At 37.9% G+C, this 22,675-nt stretch overlaps 1 protein-coding gene and 1 pseudogene across 1 annotated transcript; both read left to right on the top strand.

Annotated features, from left to right (window-relative positions):
• The first annotated feature begins 9,000 nt into the window (after nucleotides 1-9,000).
• On the top strand, nucleotides 9,001-10,291 carry LOC707230 (olfactory receptor 10J4-like; annotated as a pseudogene).
• Nucleotides 10,292-21,537: 11,246 nt separating this feature from the next.
• On the top strand, nucleotides 21,538-22,471 carry LOC710259 (olfactory receptor 5P4-like). The gene is given in 3 exon segments (XM_015114994.2): nucleotides 21,538-21,733; nucleotides 21,736-21,837; nucleotides 21,840-22,471. Coding segments are annotated over 3 exon segments (930 nt in total).
• The last annotated feature ends 204 nt before the right edge of the window (nucleotides 22,472-22,675 follow it).

Raw genomic sequence — 22,675 nt, 5'->3', positions numbered from 1 at the left:
CGACATTGTGCTCAACTTAGGCTAAAAGTTGGGGGAGACAAAATTTTACACTGGTCTTTGTCCTGTCTAGTACAGAAGCCAAGCTTGTAAAAAATGTCTTATTACAATAAAATGGTATCTAAATCTAAAAGGTGAATAACATAGCTAGGCAAATTTAGAGAGTCTTCTGAGAAGTGATAAATTGTCATTTTGAGAAAGCTATGTTTTTAGGAGGCAGAGAAGGGCAGGAAATACATTGCAACTTAGAGAAAATAACATGGATATAGTAGAAGAGCCCCAAAAGGACATACTGTATTTGAGAAATAGTGGGATGTTTCTTTTGTAGGAGAACTTGGCTGTAGGAAATGAGGATGGACAGGTAAGATCTTGAAGCCATGCTAGGTGGAATTCCCCTCAGAATCAGCTAGCTAAACATGTAGTCCTCTAGACTCTCAGTGCCTTGCTGTAAATACGCCATGCACATACATTTACCACCTATCTCACTTTTGGCAAATCAGGTACCTCTCTAAGCCACAATTTCCTAATTGCAAATAAGATCATTGTAATAGTACTTATATCTTAGGGTAGCTATGAGTATATACAAGACTATGAAACCAAAACATATAATAAAGAGTATAAGTTATTAGTATTATCTAGCTTGTAAGCAAAAGGAGTCCAAAAGACATCTATAATGAGGAGACATAGCGTGGTCACAGGTGTGACATAAATAAGCTGGCAGTAGGTGAAGGATAGAACTGGGAGAAGGAGATACCATATTCACCCTATGGGACAGATATAGGGCAACTGCAGAGGTACTAAAAAAGAAGGTTAAGATGTTGGAAAACAGATATCTAGAATTTTGGAAGTAACTCATTGGGGTGAAAGATGTGGAAGGAATAAGAAACGCAGCCTAGGGGGGCGGAGCAAGATGGCCGAATAGGAACAGCTCCAGTCTCCAACTCCCAGCGCGAGTGACACAGAAGACCGGTGATTTCTGCATTTTCAACTGAGGTACTGGGTTAATCTCACTAGGGAGTGCCGGACAATCGGTGCTGGTCAGATGCTGCAGCCTGACCAGCGAGAGCTGAAGCAGGGCGAGGCATCGCCTCACCTGGGAAGTGCAAGGGGAAAGGGAATCCCTTTTCCTAGCCAGGGGAACTGAGACACACAACACCTGGAAAATCGGGTAACTCCCACCACAATACTGCGCTTTAAGCAAACAGGCACACCAGGAGATTATATACCACACCTGGCTGGGAGGGTCCCACGCCCACGGAGCCTCCCTCATTGCTAGCACAGCAGTCTGCGATCTCGCGGCAAGGCAGCAGCGAGGCTGGGGTAGGGGCGCCCGCCATTGCTGAGGCTTAAGTAGGTAAACAAAGCCGCTGGGAAGCTCAAACTGGGTGGAGCTCACAGCAGCTCAAGGAAACCTGCCTGTCTCTGTAGACTACACCTCTGGGGACAGGGCACAGTAAACAACAACAAAAGCCAAAAGCAGCAGAAACCTCTGCAGACCCAAACGACTCTGTCTGACAGCTTTGAAGAGAGCAATGGATCTCCCAACACGGAGTTTGAGATCTGAGAAGGGACAGACTGCCTGCTCAAGTGGGTCCCTGACCCCTGAGTAGCCTAACTGGGAGACATCCCCCACTAGGGGCAGTCTGACACCCCACACCTCACAGGGTGGAGTACACCCCTGAGAGGAAGCCTCCAAAGCAAGAATCAGACAGGTACACTCGCTGTTCAGAAATATTCTATCTTCTGCAGCCTCTGCTGCTGACACCCAGGCAAACAGGGTCTGGAGTGGACCTCAAGCAATCTCCAACAGACCTACAGCTGAGGGTCCTGACTGTTAGAAGGAAAACTATCAAACAGGAAGGACACCTACACCAAAACCCCATCAGTACATCACCATCATCATCAAAGACCAGAGGCAGATAAAACCACAAAGGTGGGGAAAAAGCAGGGCAGAAAAGCTGGAAATTCCAAAAATAAGAGCGCATCTCCCCCGGCAAAGGAGCGCAGCTCATCGCCAGCAACGGATCAAAGCTGGACGGAGAATGACTTTGACGAGATGAGAGAAGAAGGCTTCAGTCCATCAAACTTCTCAGAGCTAAAGGAGGAATTATGTACCCAGCGCAAAGAAACTAAAAATCTTGAAAAAAACAAGTGGAAGAATTGATGGCTAGAGTAATTATTACAGAGAAGGTCATAAACGAAATGAAAGAGATGAAAACCATAACATGAGAAACACGTTACAAATGCACAAGCTTCAGTAACCAACTCGATCAACTGGAAGAAAGAGTATCAGCGATTGAGGATCAAATGAACGAAATGAAGCAAGAAGAGAAACCAAAAGAAAAAAGAAGAAAAAGAAATGAACAAATCCTGCAAAAAGTATGGGATTATGTAAAAAGACCAAATCTATGTCTGATTGGGGTGCCTGAAAGTGAGGGGGAAAATGGAACCAAGTTGGAAAACACTCTTCAGGATATCATCCAGGAGAACTTCCCCAACCTAGTAGGGCAGGCCAACATTCAAATCCAGGAAATACAGAGAACGCCACAAAGATACTCCTCGAGAAGAGCAACTCCAAGACACATAATTGCCAGATTCACCAAAGTTGAAATGAAGGAAAAAAATCTTAAGGGCAGCCAGAGAGAAAGGTCGGGTTACCCACAAAGGGAAGCCCATCAGACTAACAGCAGATCTCTTGGCAGAAACTCTCCAAGCCAGAAGAGAGTGAGGGCCAATATTCAACATTCTTAAAGAAAAGAATTTTCAACCCAGAATTTCATATCCAGCCAAACTAAGTTTCATCAGTGAAGGAGAAATAAAATCCTTTACAGATAAGCAAATGCTTAGAGATTTTGTCACCACTAGGCCTGCCTTACAAGAGACCCTGAAGGGTAGTCGGGCGCGGTGGCTCAAGCCTGTAATCCCAGCACTTTGGGAAGCTGAGACGGGCGGATCACAAGGTCAGGCGATCGAGACCATCCTGGCTAACACGGCGAAACCCCGTCTCTACTAAAAAATACAAAAAAACTAGCCGGGCGAGGTGGCGGGCGCCTGTGGTCCCAGCTACTCCGGAGGCTGAGGCAGGAGAATGGCGTAAACCCGGGAGGCGGAGCTTGCATGAGCTGAGATCCGGCCACTGCACTCCAGCCTGGGCGACAGAGCCAGACTCAGTCTCAAAAAATAAATAAATAAATAAATAAAACAAGAGACCCTGAAGGAAGCACTAAACATGGAAAGGAACAACAGGTACCAGCCATTGCAAAAACATGCCAAAATGTAAAGACCATTTAGGCTAGGAAGAAACTGCATCAACTAACGAGCAAAATAACCAGTTAATATCATAATGGCAGGATCAAGTTCACACATAACAATATTAACCTTAAATGTAAATGGACTAAATGCTCCAATTAAAAGACACAGACTGGCAAACTGGATAAAGAGTCAAGACCCATCAGTCTGCTGTATTCAGGAGCCCCATGTCACACGCAGAGACATACATAGGCTCAAAATAAAGGGATGGAGGAAGATTTACCAAGCAAATGGAGAACAAAAAAAAGCAGGGGTTGTAATCCTAGTCTCTGATAAAACAGACTTTAAACCATCAAAGATCAAAAGAGACAAAGAAGGCCATTACATAATGGTAAAAGGATCAATTCAACAGGAAGAGCTAACTATCCTAAATATATATGCACCCAATACGGGAGCACCCAGATTCATAAAGCAAGTCCTTAGAGACTTACAAAGAGACTTAGACTCCCATACAATAATAATGGGAGACTTCAACACTCCACTGTCAACATTAGACAGATCAATGAGACAGAAAGTTAACAAGGATATCCAGGAATTGAACTCAGCTCTGCAGCAAGCAGACCTAATAGACATCTATAGAACTCTCCACCCCAAATCAACAGAATATACATTCTTCTCAGCACCACATCGCACTTATTCCAAAATTGACCACATAATTGGAAGTAAAGCAATCCTCAGCAAATGTACAAGAACAGAAATTATAACAAACTGTCTCTCAGACCACAGTGAAATCAAACCAGAACTCAAGACTAAGAAAATCAATCAAAACCGCTTAACTACATGGAAACTGAACAACCTGCTCCTGAATGACTACTGGGTACATAACGAAATGAAGGCAGAAATAAAGATGTTCATTGAAACCAATGAGAACAAAGATACAACATACCAGAATCTCTGGGACACATTTAAAGCAGTGTGTAGAGGGAAATTTATAGCACTAAATGCCCACAAGAGAAAGCAGGAAAGATCTAAAATTGACACTCTACCATCACAATTAAAAGAACTAGAAAAGCAAGAGCAAACGCATTCAAAAGCTAGCAGAAGGCAAGAAATAACTAAGATCAGAGCAGAACTGAAGGAGATAGAGACACAAAAAACCCTCCAAAAAAATCAATGAATCCAGGAGTTGGTTTTTTGAAAAGATCAACAAAATTGATAGACTGCTAGCAAGACTAATAAAGAAGAAAAGACAGAAGAATCAAATAGACGCAATAAAAAATGGTAAACGGGATATCACTACCGACCCCACAGAAATACAAACTGCCATCGGAGAATACTATAAACACCTCTACGCAAATAAACTAGAAAATCTAGAAGAAATGGATAATTTCCTGGACACTTACACTCTTCCAAGACTAAACCAGGAAGAAGTTGCATCCCTGAATAGACCAATAGCAGGCTCTGAAATTGAGGCAATAATTAATAGCCTACCAACCAAAAAAAGTCCAGGACCAGATGGATTCACAGCTGAATTCTACCAGAGGTACAAGGAGGAGCTGGTACCATTCCTTCTGAAACTATTCCAATCAATAGAAAAAGAGGGAATCCTCCCTAACTCATTTTATGAGGCCAACATCATCCTGATACCAAAGCCTGGCAGAGACGCAACAAAAAAAGAGAATTTTAGACCACTATCCCTGATGAACATCAATGCAAAAATCCTCAATAAAATACTGGCAAACCGGATTCAGCAGCACATCAAAAAGCTTATCCACCACGATCAAGTGGGCTTCATCCCTGGGATGCAAGGCTGGTTCAACAGTCGCAAATCAATAAACATAATCCAGCATATAAACAGCACCAAAGACAAGAACCACATGATTATCTCAATAGATGCAGAAAAGGCTTTTGACAAAATTCAACAGCCCTTCATGCTAAAAATGCTCAATACATTCGGTATTGATGGAACGTACCTCAAAATCATAAGAGCTATTTATGACAAACCCACAGCCAATATCATACTGAATGGGCAAAAACTGGAAAAATTCCCTTTGAAAACTGGCACAAGACAGGGATGCCCTCTCTCACCACTCCTATTCAACATAGTGTTGGAAGTTCTGGCTAGGGCAATCAGGCAAGAGAAAGAAATCAAGGGTATTCAGTTAGGAAAAGAAGAAGTCAAATTGTCCCTCTTTGCAGATGACATGATTGTATATTTAGAAAATCCCATTGTCTCAGCCCAAAATCTCCTTAACTTGATGAGCAACTTCAGCAAAGTCTCAGGATACAAAATTAATGTGCAAAAATCACAAGCATTCTTACACACCAGTAACAGACAAACAGAGAGCCAAATCAGGAATGAACTTCCATTCACAATTGCTTCAAAGAGAATAAAATACCTAGGAATCCAACTTACAAGGGATGTAAAGGACCTCTTCAAGGAGAACTACAAACCACTGCTCAGTGAAATAAAAGAGGACACAAACAAATGGAAGAACATTCCATGCTCATGGATAGGAAGACTCAATATCGTGAAAATGGCCATACTGCCCAAGGTTATTTATAGATTCAATGCCATCCCCATCAAGCTACCAACAAGTTTCTTCACAGAATTGGAAAAAAACTGCTTTAAAGTTCATATGGAACCAAAAAAGAGCCCGCATCTCCAAGACAATCCTAAGTCAAAAGAACAAAGCTGGAGGCATCACGCTACCTGACTTCAAACTATACTACAAGGCTACAGTAACCAAAACAGCATGGTACTGGTACCAAAACAGAGATATAGACCAATGGAACAGAACAGAGTCCTCCGAAATAATACCACACATCTACAGCCATCTGATCTTTGACAAACCTGAGAGAAACCAGAAATGGGGAAAGGATTCCCTATTTAATAAATGGTGCTGGGAAAATTGGCTAGCCATAAATAGGAAGCTGAAACTGGATCCTTTCCTTACTCCTTATACGAACAGGTAACCTACAGAATGGGAGAAAATTTTTACAATCTACTCATCTGACAAAGGGCTAATATCCAGAACCTACAAAGAACTCAAACAAATTTACAAGAAAAAAACAAACAACCCCATCAAAAAGTGGGCAAAGGATATGAACAGACATTTCTCAAAAGAAGACCTTCATACAGCCAACAGACACATGAAAAAATGCTCGTCATCACTGGCCATCAGAGAAACGCACATCAAAACCACAATGAGATACCATCTCACACCAGTTAGAATGGCGATCATTAAAAAGTCAGGAAACAACAGGTGCTGGAGAGGATGTGGAGAAATAGGAACACTTTTACACTGTTGGTGGGATTGTAAACTAGTTCAACCATTATGGAAAACAGTATGGCGATTCCTCAAGGATCTAGAACTAGATGTACCATATGACCCAGCCATCCCATTACTGGGTATATACCCAAAGGATTATAAATCATGCTGCTCTAAAGACACCTGCACACGTATATTTATTGCGGCACTATTCACAATAGCAAAGACTTGGAATCAACCCAAATGTCCATCAGTGACAGACTGGATTAAGAAAATGTGGCACATATACACCATGGAATACTATGCAGCCATAAAAAAGGATGAGTTTGTGTCCTTTGTAGGGACATGGATGCAGCTGGAAACCATCATTCTCAGCAAACTATCTCAAGAACAGAAAACCAAACACTGCATGTTCTCACTCATAGGTCGGAACTGAACAATGAGATCACTTGGACTCGGGAAGGAGAACATCACACACCGGGGCGGGCCTATCATGGGGAGGGGGGAGGGGAGAGGGATTGCACTGGGAGTTATACCTGATGTAAAGGACGAGTTGATGGGTGCTGATGAGTTGATGGGTGCAGCACAGCAACATGGCACAAGTATACATATGTAACAAACCTGCACGTTATGCACATGTACCCTAGAACTTAAAGTATAATAATAAAAAATAATTAAAAAAAAAAAAAAGAAAAAGAAATGCAGCCTAATGGTAACTCTACAATGTCTGTAAATACCTCAGAGAGGAAACACAGGAAGGAAACCCAATATGTAAGGGAATATGGCCAATATTGCTCTAAACATCTGTATTCAATACTTGGAGGACATTCTGGAATTGGAGATGTCCCAGAAGAAATTGGAGATCCTTTTTTGATAGAGGCTGAAATTGGAGACTCATACAAAGTGGGTGGTTCTGAAACAATAGAAATAGGGAAGAGTTTCCTTTAGAGGTAAATCATCTGAGAAACCTTCAGAGGAAAGAGTCTGTTGGGGAGTAGACTAAAAAATAAACGATATGAGTCTTGATTGAAGAATGCTTGGGTATATTTGTTTTCTACCTAAGGGTCTTTGTGTTATCTGTGCCTTGTACCTGCAGTATTCTCCCCCTGATCATCACATAGTTTACATATTGTCATTCTATTCTCCATTTAAGTGCATCATCTCCTCAGAGAGGGCTTTCTAATTCCACAAACGACAGTACTTATGCACTCTCACATCACAGAGATCCTACATGTCTGGTTCCATGTTGTGCTTCCTATGCATACAATTGCTGGACACATCATTGGCATCTAGTCAGTATATATGGAATAAATTCATGGACTTTGATAGTCGTGTTACCACTCCATACCTTACTTTCACATTTTGTAAAATGAAAATAAAAATTCTACACATAGCCTTGTAAGAATTACATGAGACAGTTCTGTCTAATCCTAGCATATTGTATAATACATTATTGGTATTGAGTAGGTGCTGGTTACCTGCTCTGACTCTTCTTGTATTCCTTACCTACAAATGCAATGCACATAGAAGACAGTAACTCCTCACTAACAATATAATTGTTTTGTCTTTTGTCTTATTTTGTCATTAGTCTTGATGAATCTTTCAAAATAATTTCAGCCAGTATTTCTTTTTTCTCTCCCAGCCCTTCATTCTCATACCTGCTTCCTCATTTCTTTCCCTCCACTTTTAACCATGACTGAAATTAAAATGAAAATTCTATGAAGAGTCTTCATATCATTTTTCTGCCCTCATGTCCTAAGCAGATTGTATGTTGAACAATCAAAATAGAAATATTACTGGCAAAATTTATCTGAGGAACTTGATTTAATTCTTTTCAGGCTTGTTGCAAAGCAAACTACCTAAGTACATTAGCTGGCAGGTGTTCTGGAGGTTCTGCTAAAAACACAAAAATTGATCAGAATACACCATTCCGGAATGAGCCAGTATCTTCAAAATTATATTAAATTTAAATTAGTCCATTTTATTATATTAGACACTTCAAAAAGATGTTCAAAGAACTTCAAAGAGACATTAAGAACTTAAAAATTAATGATATGTCTTAAGAACTATTGTAATAAGAAAAATTGATGTTGTATGTCTCAACCTTTAATTGTTACCACATATAGAAACCCAGAATATGCAACATGTTAAATTGATTTGTCTGCTCTAGTTGTTGACACAAATGTCACCCTCAGAACCACTACTCTGTGGAGAGCACTGATGAAGATAGGATTGCATTGAAAGAAATGTGAATGTTATTTTGGAAATATTCACTGATCTCTCAGAATTTTCTAAGTGTTTTAGTAATTTTAAATGATGGAATTATTTTATTCATTCAATCAACAGTTTATTTTAAGCACCCCTGAGTGCTGGGGTACCACTAAATCACAAAAAGCATTTGACAAATATAACATCTCAAAATCCAGTAAGTGAGATCAGAAAACTTTCATTCATTATTTTGTGTCTTCCTTGCAGATCCAGAATGGAGAAAAGAGAGATAAACAGTGCTTTTGGGGTAAAATCCAGGTAGGGGTATTTGGGCCCACTCATCTACACAGATTATCATATTAGAATCATTCTTCTCTTAACTCAGGCTCCTGACCTTGACCTCTTTCCAGGTGCATTTAACTCCCTTTCCTTGGGTTCTCTAAGAGTTGCCTGACACTTGCTCAGGTCCCCTGAATAAAATAAAGGTAAATCAGTGCATAAGGAGCTTTATACAGTGATCTCAGACTTGTGACCAACAGCCCCTCTGCACCATTGATAGACAGTGGTCGTGCCCACCAGGAGGATGGGCAATCACACTGCAGTGAGCATATTCATTCTGTAGGGATTTTCCAGTTTTTCAGACCTGCAGAGTCTACTTTTTGTGGTGATTCTCTTCTCCCATATGACCATCCTAACTGCAAATGTGTCCATAATGGGGGCCATCAAGTTCAGCCACAACCTTCACACTCCCATGTACTTTTTCCTCTGTGGCCTGTCCTTTTCAGAAACCTGTACCACTGTGGTAGTCATGCCTCGCATGTTGGTGGACTTGCTGTCAGAGAGCAAGACCATTTCTCTTCCTGAGTGTGCCACACAGATGTTTTTCTTTCTGGGCTTTGCATCCAACAACTCTTTCATCATGGCCGCTATGTCCTATGTCCACTACACGGCCATCCACAACCCACTGCAGTACCACCCCCTTATGACAAGAAAGATCTGCTTGCAGAAGATGATGGCTTCTTGGATGGTTGGGTTCCTGCTTTCTCTGTGCATCACCATCACTGTATTCAACTTGTCTTTTTGCGACTTGAACACTATCCGGCACTATTTCTCACCAGTGGTCTCCCTTGCTTGTAATTACACTTCCGATTATGAAATGGCTATTTTTGTACTCTCTGCCTGTGTGTTGATGGGCAGCTTTATTTTAATTATGATTTCCTATGTCTTCATTGTGTTCATAGTCACAAAGATGCCCTCTGCAAAGAGGAGGTTTAAGGCCTTCTCAGCTTGCTCCTCCCACCTCACTGTTGTGTCCATACACTATGGATTTGCTTGCTTTGTCTATTTAAGGCCCAAGAACAGCAACTCCTTCCATGAAGACATGCTGACGGCCGTGACATACACAATACTGACGCTTCTGCTTAACCCCATCGTGTATGGTCTGAGAAACAAAGAAATGCAGATAGCCCTAAGAAAAACACTAGGCAATGTAATTGGGGTTTTCCCTCAGAAGACAAAAAATGAGCCCTGACCATTTAAAAAAATTACATAGCCTTGATAAATAAAGGTGGGAAAAGTGGAGTACTTCCAATTAATATCACTTTGTGCACAAACTGGTTAAAGTATTGTCTAACTGCCTAATATGTCTTGGTCTCACCGTTTTCCTACTACAGAGAGGGTACAGTTTTAAAATACTTTTAAATGTTGTGTGTGTTTGTGTGTGTGTGAGTGTGTGTGTATGTACACATATTCATTCAGGGAACGTATTGCTTTGGAACACTGTATTTTAATGATAGCAGTTGCTTTTTGGGAAGAAAAAAATTATGATACTAAAGAAAGAAGGACAGCAAGGAAGAAAGAAAGAATGTAACGAAGGGAGGGAGGAAGGGAGGAAGGAAGGGAGGAGGGGAGGAAGGGAGGAAAGGAGGAAGGGAGGAAGAAAAAGAAAAAAATGGAGTTGACTAGTATAATTAATCCAAAAAGAGGGAGAAAGTACAAACACGAAAAGTTGAAATTGAAAATAGGATGTGATTAAAATAGAGAAAATTAAAAGCAATGTAAGAGAATACTTGGTTCAAATTTAATCAAACAAATTTGAAAATTAGAAAAAAAATCATGAATGCATTTATGGAAAAAATAAGCTTATAAAGTGACCCCAAAAGCAATAGACATTTTTTGACATACCAATTTCCATGGAAATTTTTGAGAAATCTGTCAAAGAGATGTTTTCCTATTCTCTCCCACAAAGCATTAGAGCAGATAGTTTAATAATTAATTTGTTTAAATTCTCAAGGAACAAATAATTCAAATGTTATTTAAATTGATTTAGAGCATAAAAATACACAGCTTCTAATTTATGAACCTCAGTGGTGGGAAGTGTTATTACTGCTGACAGATCATGGCCCTGGTAGGGAAGTTCTGAAGTGGAGTGTGGAAGATTAGATGATGTATGCTGGTGAAGGAATTTTGAGGTTACATTGTTCATATGGTTATAGGGAGTGTGAAGTAAAATATTATTCTTGATTTGAATTATATTTTCCTAATGACAAATGACATCAAGGATCTTTTAAATACTTATTAATCACTTATATGTCTAATTCAGAGAAATATTCAAATTCTCTGTCCACTTTTAATTGGGGTATTTGTATTGAATTTAGATTGTTTAAATGATTCTAGATAACATCCTTGATCAGACATACTATGTGCAAATATTTCCTTCCATTCTGTAGGTTGTTTCTTCCCTTTCTTTATAGTTTCCTTTGAAGCAAAACAGTTTTTAACTCTAATGTGGTGGAATTTATCTTTCTTTCTTTTTTTTTTTTTTTTTGGATCATGCTTTTGATGTCATAGCTAAGAATCTATTGCTTAATCCAAGATCATGAAGACTTTCTCCTCTTTCTTCTAAGAGTTTTGTAGTATTAAATCTTACATTTAGGTCTTCAGTCCGTTTGAATTAACTTTTGTATGTGGGTTAAGATAAGGGTCCAACTTTATTCTTTTACATGTGGATATTCAAATGACCCAGCACCATTTATTGAAAGGATTATTCATTACCCCACTGAATATTCTTGGCACCCTTATAGACAATCTGTTAACCATAGACACATGGGTTTATTTCTGACCTCAATGCTATTCCATTGATCTATATGTCTTTCCTTTTGCCAGTAAACACTGTCTTGATTGGTGTTGTTTGTTGTTGCTGTGTGTTTTTGAAACAGGGTCTCACTCCATTGCCCAGACTGGAGTGCAGTGGCACAATGGGTCACTGCAACATCTGCCTCTCGGGTTCAAACAATTCTCCTGCCACAGCCTCCTGAGTAGCTGGGATTACAGGCACCCTCTACGACGCCCGGCTAATTTTTGTGTTTTTAGTCAAGATGGGGTTTCACTATGTTGGCCAGGCTGGTCTTGAACTCCTGATCTCAAGTGAAACACTCACCTTGGCCTCCCAAAGGGCTGGGATTACAGGCATGAGCCACCATGCCTGGCCCTGATTAGTATTGCTTTATACTAATTGGGAAGTGTGAATTCTCCAAGTTTGTTCTTGTTTTTCAAGATTCTTTTGGCTATTTTGGGTCACTTGCATTTCTATATACATTTTATAATCTTGTCAATTTCTATAAAGAAACCATCTGGGACTTTGATAGGGATTTTATCTAATCTGCAGATAAATTTGGGGAGTATTTCCATCTTAATAATATTAAGACTTCCAATTAATGAGCATAAGCCTTTTTCACTCGTTAGGTTTTATTTCATTCCTATCAGCATTAAAAAATTGATATTACTGTAAATGGAATTGTGTTCTTAATTTCATTTTTATATTTTGCATTACTAATGCAAGGAAATACCACTGACTTGTTGTATTTATCCTATATCCTACAAGTTGTCTGGACTCATTTATTCATCCCTATAATTTTAATGGGTTTCTATATTTTTATATATGTTTATGTTTTCTATATATTTATGTTTTCTATGAAATCATGTCATCTGCAAATACAGTTTTACTTCCACTTTTTCAATCTGGACGCCTTTTATTTCTTGTTATTGCTAATTGCCTTGCTTCCTCCACTGCAATGTTGACTAGAAGTGGCAAGAACAGACATTCTTGTCTTGTTCCTCATACCTGGGAAAAGCATCTAGTCTTTGGCCATTAAGTATGAAATCAGCTATGGGTCTGTTCAGGATTTTGTCAGGTTTAAACTATCTCTGTTTACTGATTACATGATCTTATACATAGAAAACCCTAAAGATTCCTCGAAAAGACCCTAGACTTGATAAACAACTTCAGTAAAGTTTCAATACAAACTGATGTACAAAAATCAGTTGAATTTCTATATACCAATGACACTCAAGCTTAGAACCAAATCAAGAACTCAATCTCATTTACAACAGCCACAAAAGATTAAAATACCTAACAATACACCTAACCAAGGAGGCAAAAGACCTCTACAAGGAGAACTACAAAACGCCGATGAAGGAAATTGTAGGTGACACAAACAAATAAAAAAAAAATCCCATACTCATGGATTGGAAGAACCAACATCATTAAAATGACCATGTTGCCCAAAGCAATCCTCAGGTTCAATGTAATTTTTATGAAATTGTCAGTGTAGTATTTCACAGAATTAGAAAAAAACAATGCTAAAATTCATATGAGACAAAAAAAAAAAAAAAAAAAAAGCCCAAATAGCCAAAGCAATCCTAAGCAAAGTAGTAATATAGCTGGAAGTATCCCATTACCTCACTTCAAAGTATACTACAAGGCTATAATAACCAAATCATCATGGTACAAAAATAGACCCATAGATCAACGAAACAAAATAGAGAATCCAGAAATAAAATCACACACATACAACCACCTGATCTTCGACAAAGTCAACAAAAATTAACAATGGGAAAAGTATACCTTAATTAATAAATGGTGCTGGGAAAAATGGCCAGCCATCTGCAGAAAGATGAAACTAGACCCCTATTTCTCACCATATACAAAAATTAACTCAAGATGGATTAAATACTTAAACGTAAGACATGAAGCTATAAAAACTCTAGAAGAAAACCTAGGAAAAACTCTTCTGGATATTGGCCTCGGCAAATAATTTGTAACTAAGACCACAAAAGCAAATGCAACAAAAACAAAAATAGACAAATGGGACTTAATTAAAGGGCTTCTGTACAGCAAAATAAATAATCAACAGGGTAAACAGACAACCTCGGGATGGGAGAAAATATTTGCGAACTATGCATCTAACAAAGGACAAATATCCAGAATCTGTAAGGAACTCAAATCAACAACAAAAAAAAAGAGGTAGCCTCATTGAAAAGTGGGTGAAGGACATGAGCAGACATTTCTAAAAAGAAGACACGCACATGGCCAACAAGCATATGAAAAAATGCTCGACATCATTAATCATTAAAGAAATGCAAATCAAAAATACAATGAGATACCATCTCACTCCAGTTAGAATGGCTGTAATTAAAAAGTCAAAACATAACAGATGTTGATGAGGATGCAGAGAAAAAGAGAATGCTTATACACCATTGATGAGAATGTAAATTATACAACTGCTAAGGGAAACAGTAGGGAGATTTCTCAAAGAAATAAAAACAGAATTACCATTTGGCCCAGCAATCCCATGACTGAGCATCTACCTAAAGGAAAAGAAATCATTATAACAAAAGACCACTGAGCTTGTTTGTTTATTGCAGCACTATTCACAATAGCAAAGTCATGGAATTAACCCAAGTGTCTATCAACAGTTGATTGGATAAAGAAAATGTGATATATATATATATATATATTATATATATATAATTTATATATATATACACACACAGCATAGAATACTACCCAGCCATAAAATATATGAAAGCACGTCTTTTGCAGCAACAAGGATGAAGCTGGAGGACATTATTTTAAGTGAAATACCTCAGAAATAGAAAATCAAATAATGCATATCCTTATTTATAAGTAGGAGCTAAACAATGGGTACATACAGGCATAAACATGGAAATAACAGATACTGGGGACTCCAAAAGGTATTAGGTCTAAAAAAATTATCTATTGGATACAGTGTTCACTGTCGAGTGATGGGTTCCCTAGAAGCCCAAACTTCACCATTATGCAATATACCTAGGTAATAAACCTGCATATGTACCCCATGAATCTAAAATAAATTGAAAAATTTTTTAAAAAGAGAGCAGGGTTGACCATACTTATATCGGACTTTGGGTCAGAAACTGTTACAAGAGTCAAAGGAGGTCCTTATATAATAATAAAAGGTCCAATGTATCAGGAAGATATAACAATTTTAAATACATGCACACAATATCAGAGCACCTAAAATATAAATTAATAAAATAATAGTAGAAGAAGACTTTAACGGGCACCTTCAATAATGGATAGAATACCTAGACAGAAAATCAATAAGGAGACAGGAGGCTTGAACAACACTATAGAGCAAATTTTCCTAACAGACATACAGAACATTCCAAACAACAGCATCAAAAATTCATATTTTTCTCAAGTGCACATGAAACATACTACAGAATTTATTTCATGTTTGGTCACAAAATAAGTTTTAACAAAGTTTTAAAGATTGATATCTTAACAAGTATCTTTTTGGATTATAATCAGATAAAACTAGAAATTGATAACAGAAGGAAAACTAAAAAATCTACAAATATATGGAGATTAAATAGTACACTCTTGAATAACCAGTGGATCAAAGGAGAAATCAAAAAGACAAATAAAAAATATCTTGAGACAAATGAAAACAAAACAGAATGTACAAAATCTTCTAGGATGCAGCCAAAACAGTACTAAAAGGGAATTTTATAGTGACAACTGCCTAAATTAAATGAGAAGATCGGGATTAATTTAGCTTTACAACTCAAGGAAGTAGAAAAAGAAAAACAAATTAAGCCCATAGTTAGCAAAAGGAAGAAAATGACAAAGATTGGAGCAGAAATCTATGAAATAGAAAAAAGGAAATAAATCAACAAAATTAATAGTTGGTTTTTAAAAAGGTAGACAAAACTGACAAACCTTTGGCTAGACTAAGAAAAGAATGAAGTTTTTGTTTGTTTGTTTTGTTTTGTTTTGTTTTATACTTAATTTTTTTATTATACTTTAAGTTCTAGGGTACATGTGCACAATGTGCAGGTTTGTTACATATGTATACACGTGCCATGTTGGTTTGCTGCACCCATTAACTCATCATTTACATTAGGTATCTCTCCTAATGCTATCCCTCCTCCCACCCACCCCATGGCCGGCCCCGGTGTATGATGTTCCCTGCCCTGTGTCCAAATGTTCTCATTGTTCAATTCCCACCTATGAGTGAGAACATGTGGTGTTTGGTTTTCTGTCCTTGTGATAGCTCTCTCATAATGATGGTTTCCAGCTTCATCCATGTCCCTACAAAGGACATGAACTAGATGAGTTGATGGGTGCTGACAAGTTGATGGGTGCAGCACACCAACATGGCACAAGTATACATATGTAACAAACCTGCACGTTATGCACATGTACCCTAGAACTTAAAGTATAATAAAAAATAATAATTAAAAAATAAAAATTAAGTATAAAACCACCGTGGAATACTATGCAGCCATAAAAAAAGGAAGTTTCAAATGAGTAAGATTAGAAATAAGGAGAAAATATTATAACTGATTCCACAGAAATAAAAGAGATCCTAAGAGACTACTTTTAACAGTCATACACCAACAATATACAATTTGCCCAAACTGAATATAAATAAGCAGAAAATCTTAATGAGCCAATAAGTAAGGAGATTAAACAGTAATCAGAAACTTCCCAGCCAATAGAGTACCTGAACTTCACTGGTGCATTCTACCAAATATTTAGAGAAGAATTAACACCAATCCTTCTCAAACTCGTCTGAAAATTGAAGAGTGAATACTTCCAAATTCATTTTATGAGGTCAGCATTATCCTGATTCCAAAGCCAGACAAAAACACTGCAAGAAAATATAACTACATTCCAATGTCCCTGATGAACATAGATGCAAAAATTCTCAACAAATTCCTAGCAAACTAAATTCAAAAGCACATTAAAAAAAAAAAAAAAAAAAGAAAGGAAAGAAAAAAAGAATTCTGGCCAGGCACAGTGACTCATGCCTGTAATCCCAGCACTTTGGAAGGCCGAGGCAGGCAGGTCATTTGAGATCAGGAGTTCCAGACCAGCCTGGCCAATATGGTGAAACCCTGTCTCTACTAAAAATACAAAAATTAGCTGGGTGTGGTGGTGGACACCTGTAATCCCAGCTGCTTGGGAGGCTGAGGCGGGAGAATCACTTGAACCTGGGAGGCAGGGTTGAAGTGAGCTGAGATCATGCCACTGCATTCTGGCCTGGGCAACAACAGCGAAACTCTGTCTAAAAAATAAATAAATAAATAAATAAAATAATTCTATGCCATAAACAAATAGAATTTATCTCTGGCATGCAAGTGCAAGGTTGATTTAACATATACAAATTGATCAATGTGATACACCAATGTGATACAGAATAAAGCATTAAAAAAACCAAGTTGGGCATGGTGGCTCACACCTATAATCCCAGCACTTTGAGAACCTGAGGCAGGCAGATTGCTTGAGTTCAGAATTCAAGACCAGCCTGGGCAACATAGTGAGATGCCCCCATCTCTAGAAGAAACAAAAAATTTGTCTGGCATGGTGGCACATGCCTGTAGTCCCAGTAACTTGGGAGGCTAAGGTGGGAGGATTGCTTGAGCCTAGGAGGTAGAGGCTGCAGTGAGCAGTGATGGCGCCATTGCACTCAGCCCTGGGGGAGAGAGTGAGACCCTGCCTCAAAAAAAAAAAAAAGAATAAAAAAGAATCATCTCAATAAATGCAGAAAAATCATTTGACAAAATTCAACACACTTTCATGAGAAAAACTCTCAACAAATTAGCTATGGAAATAATTTACTTCAACATAGTGAAGGCCATATACTATAAAGTCACAATTAATATCATACTAAACGGTGAAAAACTAAAAGCATTTTCTCTAAGATTAGGAACAAGGCAAGGATGTCCATTTTTACCAGTTTTACTCAACATAGTACTGGAAACATTGAGGAATGAAGCAAGAAAAGAAAGCCATTAAAATATAAAAGGAAGGAGTAAAATTATCTCTGTAAGCCTACAACACGATCTTGTATGCAGAAGACCATTAAGATTCAACAAAAAAACCATCAGAACTAATAAACGAATTCATTAAATTTGCAGAACACAAAATCATCACATAAATTCAATTGCTTTTCTAGACACTAACAATGAACTATCAGAAAAAGAAATCAGGAAAATAATCCCATTTCCAAAGACATCAAAAAGAGTGAAATACATAGGTTTAAATTTAACTAAGAAAGTGAAAAACTTGTAGACTGAAAATACAAAACACTGATGAATGAAATTTTAGAAGACAAAAACAAATGAAAAGACATCTTGTGTTCATGAATTGGAAGTCTTAATATTGTTAAAAATGTCCATCCTACACAAAATGATTTACATATTTAAGGCAATCCCTATCAAAATCCCAATGGAATTCTTCACAGAAATTGAAAAATTTATCCTGAAGTTCATATGGAACCATAAAAGACCCCAAACAGCCAAAACAATCTTCAGAAAGAAGAACAAAGCTGGAGGCATCACACTTCATGATTTCAAAATACAAAGCTACAGTAATTAAAATAGTATGATACTGGCATAAAGACAGATTGTAAACAGAAGGATAGACAGGAACTCCAGATATCAACTCAGGCATATATGCTCAAATGATCTTTGTGCAGGGTGCCATGACTAGCCAATGGGGCGGTGTGGGGACAACTCTTCAACAAATGATGCTGATAAAACTGAAAAGCCACATGCAAAATAAGGAAATTGGATCCATATATGTTTGAGCAGTTAGGTCCTCTTGATGTGGAGGGGCTGACCTACGGGCTCTTCAAGGACAAGACCAAAGGAACTTGGCCTTCAACCTAGAGAATGTTCTGTTATGTAGCCATAGTTTAGGAACACCATGAGAGTCAGTTGTGCCATGGCAACCTGCCAGTCAATATGGCAACTGTATGTGACAAAGTCACAAAAAATTTTAGTGTAGGCACCATTGTTCTATTGGAATGCACACATATTAGTGGATTAGAGTGGGCAACGAGGAGAGGTGAGGTGAGAGAAATATGAGGAGAGGTGAGAGAAATATGTACCACCACCAAGTATCAAGTGTCCTAGAACAAGAAAGAAAATATAAGATGTGGAATGCACATCTTATAAACGTAAGATGTGGAATGTGCAAATAATTATTTAAAAGTGTATGCTACTCATCATGCTGAAAATAATATTGCAATTCTATTCTATACATGTTTGTAAACTAAACTGGCAAACCAAGGTGATTTCTAAACCTAAGTGACATTAAAACTTCGGCCACTGAATATAGCCACATTTCAGAAGTGCCACAAATTGCTGCAACCATATTAATCATGTTGATCTGAAGCTCAACTTCAGTAATAGTGAAATGTTATAATTTCTTTTTTTCAAATCACTGAATTTAAAAATGCATGGAATCCTTGGGTGTGTAGAAAATACTGCATTCATAAGCCTTTATATGATCACGTGGACAGGTTATCTCGCTGTCCCAATAGATGTGTACATATAATTTCTTTGTCCCAATGAATTCTCAATGTAATTTTCCAAAACAAGTGAAGCGATTAATTTGTAATTACAATTGAAGTAAATAATGTCCCAGATGACCCAAACCTCACTTAAATATGGCCTTGATGTATGATAACAATTCCTTTGAATCTATCTCCAGTGTTACAATAAATGTATCATGAGTTTATACTTATATTTTAGGATTAAGGAACATTTGATTATTTTATTCATACCAGAAACAGGTTGATTATTTCAAGCAAATGTTTAGTAATTTTACACATCTACTTATTGTGTAAACAGTGCTTGGTGTTTTCCCACATTGTATATTTTAACACAAGAATCATATGAAGTATGTATTATTATCTTCTTTTTATAGGTAAGGAAACAGAAGATCAGAAAGTTTTTGTAACCTGCCTGTGATTCCAGACTGTGAGAGGCAGAACTAAAAACTCTGATCCCAGGTTTGCATGGCTGCAAAGTCCATGGTGTCTCTGCTGGTCACTTTGTCTTCCATGCTGGCAACTATATTCAACTTTGAAAACGTTTGTGTCTTTTATGTATTTATTTTATTTAAAAATATTAAATTCACATCTGGTTTGGATGCTTGTACATATAAAAAAAGCCAGAATTTAATAATTCAGGCACACAATCCTAGTATTATTTACACTAGAGCATACTGTTGTCATGGTTCTCATGTAATTTAGATTGAATGAAATTTGATAGAATGTGTTTGGGTAAGAGCATGGTTGCTGATAATTATGTATGTACGTTTCCTTAATTATTCTTCACGTAGGCTTTCTTGAAGACAAAGCAAATTATTCTAAAGAATATGTTGATCTTTAGATCAGAGTCATGGGAAAGAATGAATATGACTTATCTATTCTCCCCTTTCCTTGATCATGTGCTGTATTTTGAACACAGGCACCATCATTTTGAAATGCCAATTAATCTTTTTTTCAATATAACTTCCTACCTTTTCTATCTGGCTACTTCTTTCCCTACTTGTTTAACTTGCCAGCACCCATCAAATACTCTCACACTTCTTGTTTCTCTATAGCTGCTTGTTAGAACTGGTGAAACTAAAATGTACCTAAATAGATTCCCAAATAGTTCTATTCACTTTCCATTTAATCCTAGTTCATAATGATACCTAGGTTTTTCTTATTGCTTCACACAATCCCACATGTATGACAAGGTATGGTATAGGAGATAAGTCTTGGGATATTTTGCAAAATATCTAGGATGTTTAACTTTCAACAATAATAAAAATTGTTTGACCTCTTCATCTTAAATGTAGACATCATCTAGCTCTTGTTGTCAATTATTATAATTAAGGATGTGGTTATTTTCACTCTATGAAAAGGAGCAAGTCAGAAAGAAAGAGATGTCAAAGTCAATTTTCAGGCCCAATTAATTGTATAACTCGAGGCAGCATTTACTGAGATAGAGTGCACTGGGAAAGACACATTTGGGATGGGCATGGAAAATTAAGAGTTGACTTTTTTTTTTTTTTTTTTGAGATGGTAATTTCACTGTCTCCCCAGGCTGGAGTGCGGTGTCATGATCTCAGCTCACTGCAATCTCCGCTTCACGGGTTCAAGCGATTCTCCTGCCTCAGCCATCCAAGTAGCTGGGATTACAGGCACCCACCACCACACCTGGCTATTTTTGTATTTTTAGTAGAGGTGGGGTTTCACCATATTGGCCAGGCTGGTCTCGAACTCCTGACCTTAAATGATCCACCCACCTCAGCCTCCCAAAGTGCTGGAATTATAGGCATGAGCCACTATGCCTGGCCTAGAGTTGACTTTTCTATGAACATTTATTAATATGTTAACAGTTTATGTTATCTTAATAAATGTTGTTGTAAACATCCATTTATGTATCTCTTGTGCACATGGTGATTAGACTTACTCTAAAGTATACAAATAGGGGTAAAATAGCTGGATCCCAAGATGAGTCTTCAGTTTTATTTTATGGAATCTGAAAGGAAAATTTGTCTGCACAAAATATTTTATAAGGCAAATTTACCATATTAAAAATTGAATAAGATCACATTTAGGCATATACACTAACTGTGGGGTCATTTCAACCAACTTAATTTCCTCTGGTCTGGTTTTAATAGGCACTGTTAAATGGATAGATGGAGACGGAAAACAATACAACAGTGACAGAGTTCATTATTTTGGGATTAACAGACAATCCTATGCTATGTGCCATTTTCTTCATGGTTTTTCTAACAGTTTATATAGTTACCATAGTGGGAAATATTAGCATAATCCTCTTAATCCAAAGCAGCCCAAAGCTTCACACCCCAATGTACCTTTTTCTCAGCCATTTGGCTTTGTGAACATTGAGTATCCCACATCGGTTACACCAATCATGCTCATCAGTTTCTTAAGAGAGAAAACAACTATTCCTGTCACAGGCTGTATAGCACAGCTTGCTCTGATGTCATGTTTGGAACCACAGAGTGCTTCCTACTGGCCACTATGGCCTACGATCGCTATGTAGCTATCTGCTTTCCCCTGCTTTACTCCATCCAAATGCCCCCAGTCATCTGCCTCCTACTGGGAGCCTCCTACCTGGGTGGATTCATGAACGCTTCGTCTTTTACAGGCTGTTCGATGAACCTGTCCTTCTCTGGTCCAAATAAAATCAACCATTTTTTCTCTGACCTCTTCCCACACTTGAAGCTTTCTTGTGGCCATGTTTACATTGCTGAAATATCCCCTGCCATCTCCTCTGCATCTGTCCTTATCAGCACTCTGTTTACCATAATCATGTCCTACATCTACATCCTCCGCTCCATCCTGAAGATGCGCTCTACTGAGGGAAGGAAGAACGTTTTCTCCACCTGCGCTTCCCACCTCACTTCAGTCACTTTGTTCTATGTGACCATTTTGTTTGTTTATGTGATGCCCAAGTCAAGCTATTCAGCGGATCAGGTCAAGGTGGCATCTGTGATCTACACGGTGATGATTCCCATGCTGAACCCCCTCATCTACAGTCTTAGGAATAAGGAGGTGAAAGAGGCCATGAGAAAATTGATGGCAAGAACACATTGGTTTCCCTGAATTAAATCAGGTATAATCCATAAATAACAAAACCAATGATTTGGGAGACATTTGCGCTTAATATTCTATTTATATTTGTCATTGACTATATCACTTATATAGTGAAGAGCTTGTATAAATATAGAAGGCCAATGCTTACTTCCATGTACAAAGGTAATTGTGTAATTTATATGGACATCTGCTGGAGTCATTTTTTTTTTTTTT

This window comes from Macaca mulatta, chromosome 14 (assembly GCF_049350105.2).
Source record: "Macaca mulatta isolate MMU2019108-1 chromosome 14, T2T-MMU8v2.0, whole genome shotgun sequence".
In the NCBI taxonomy this organism is placed as follows: domain Eukaryota; kingdom Metazoa; phylum Chordata; class Mammalia; order Primates; family Cercopithecidae; genus Macaca; species Macaca mulatta.
This window is presented reverse-complemented; position numbering and strand designations above follow the sequence as displayed.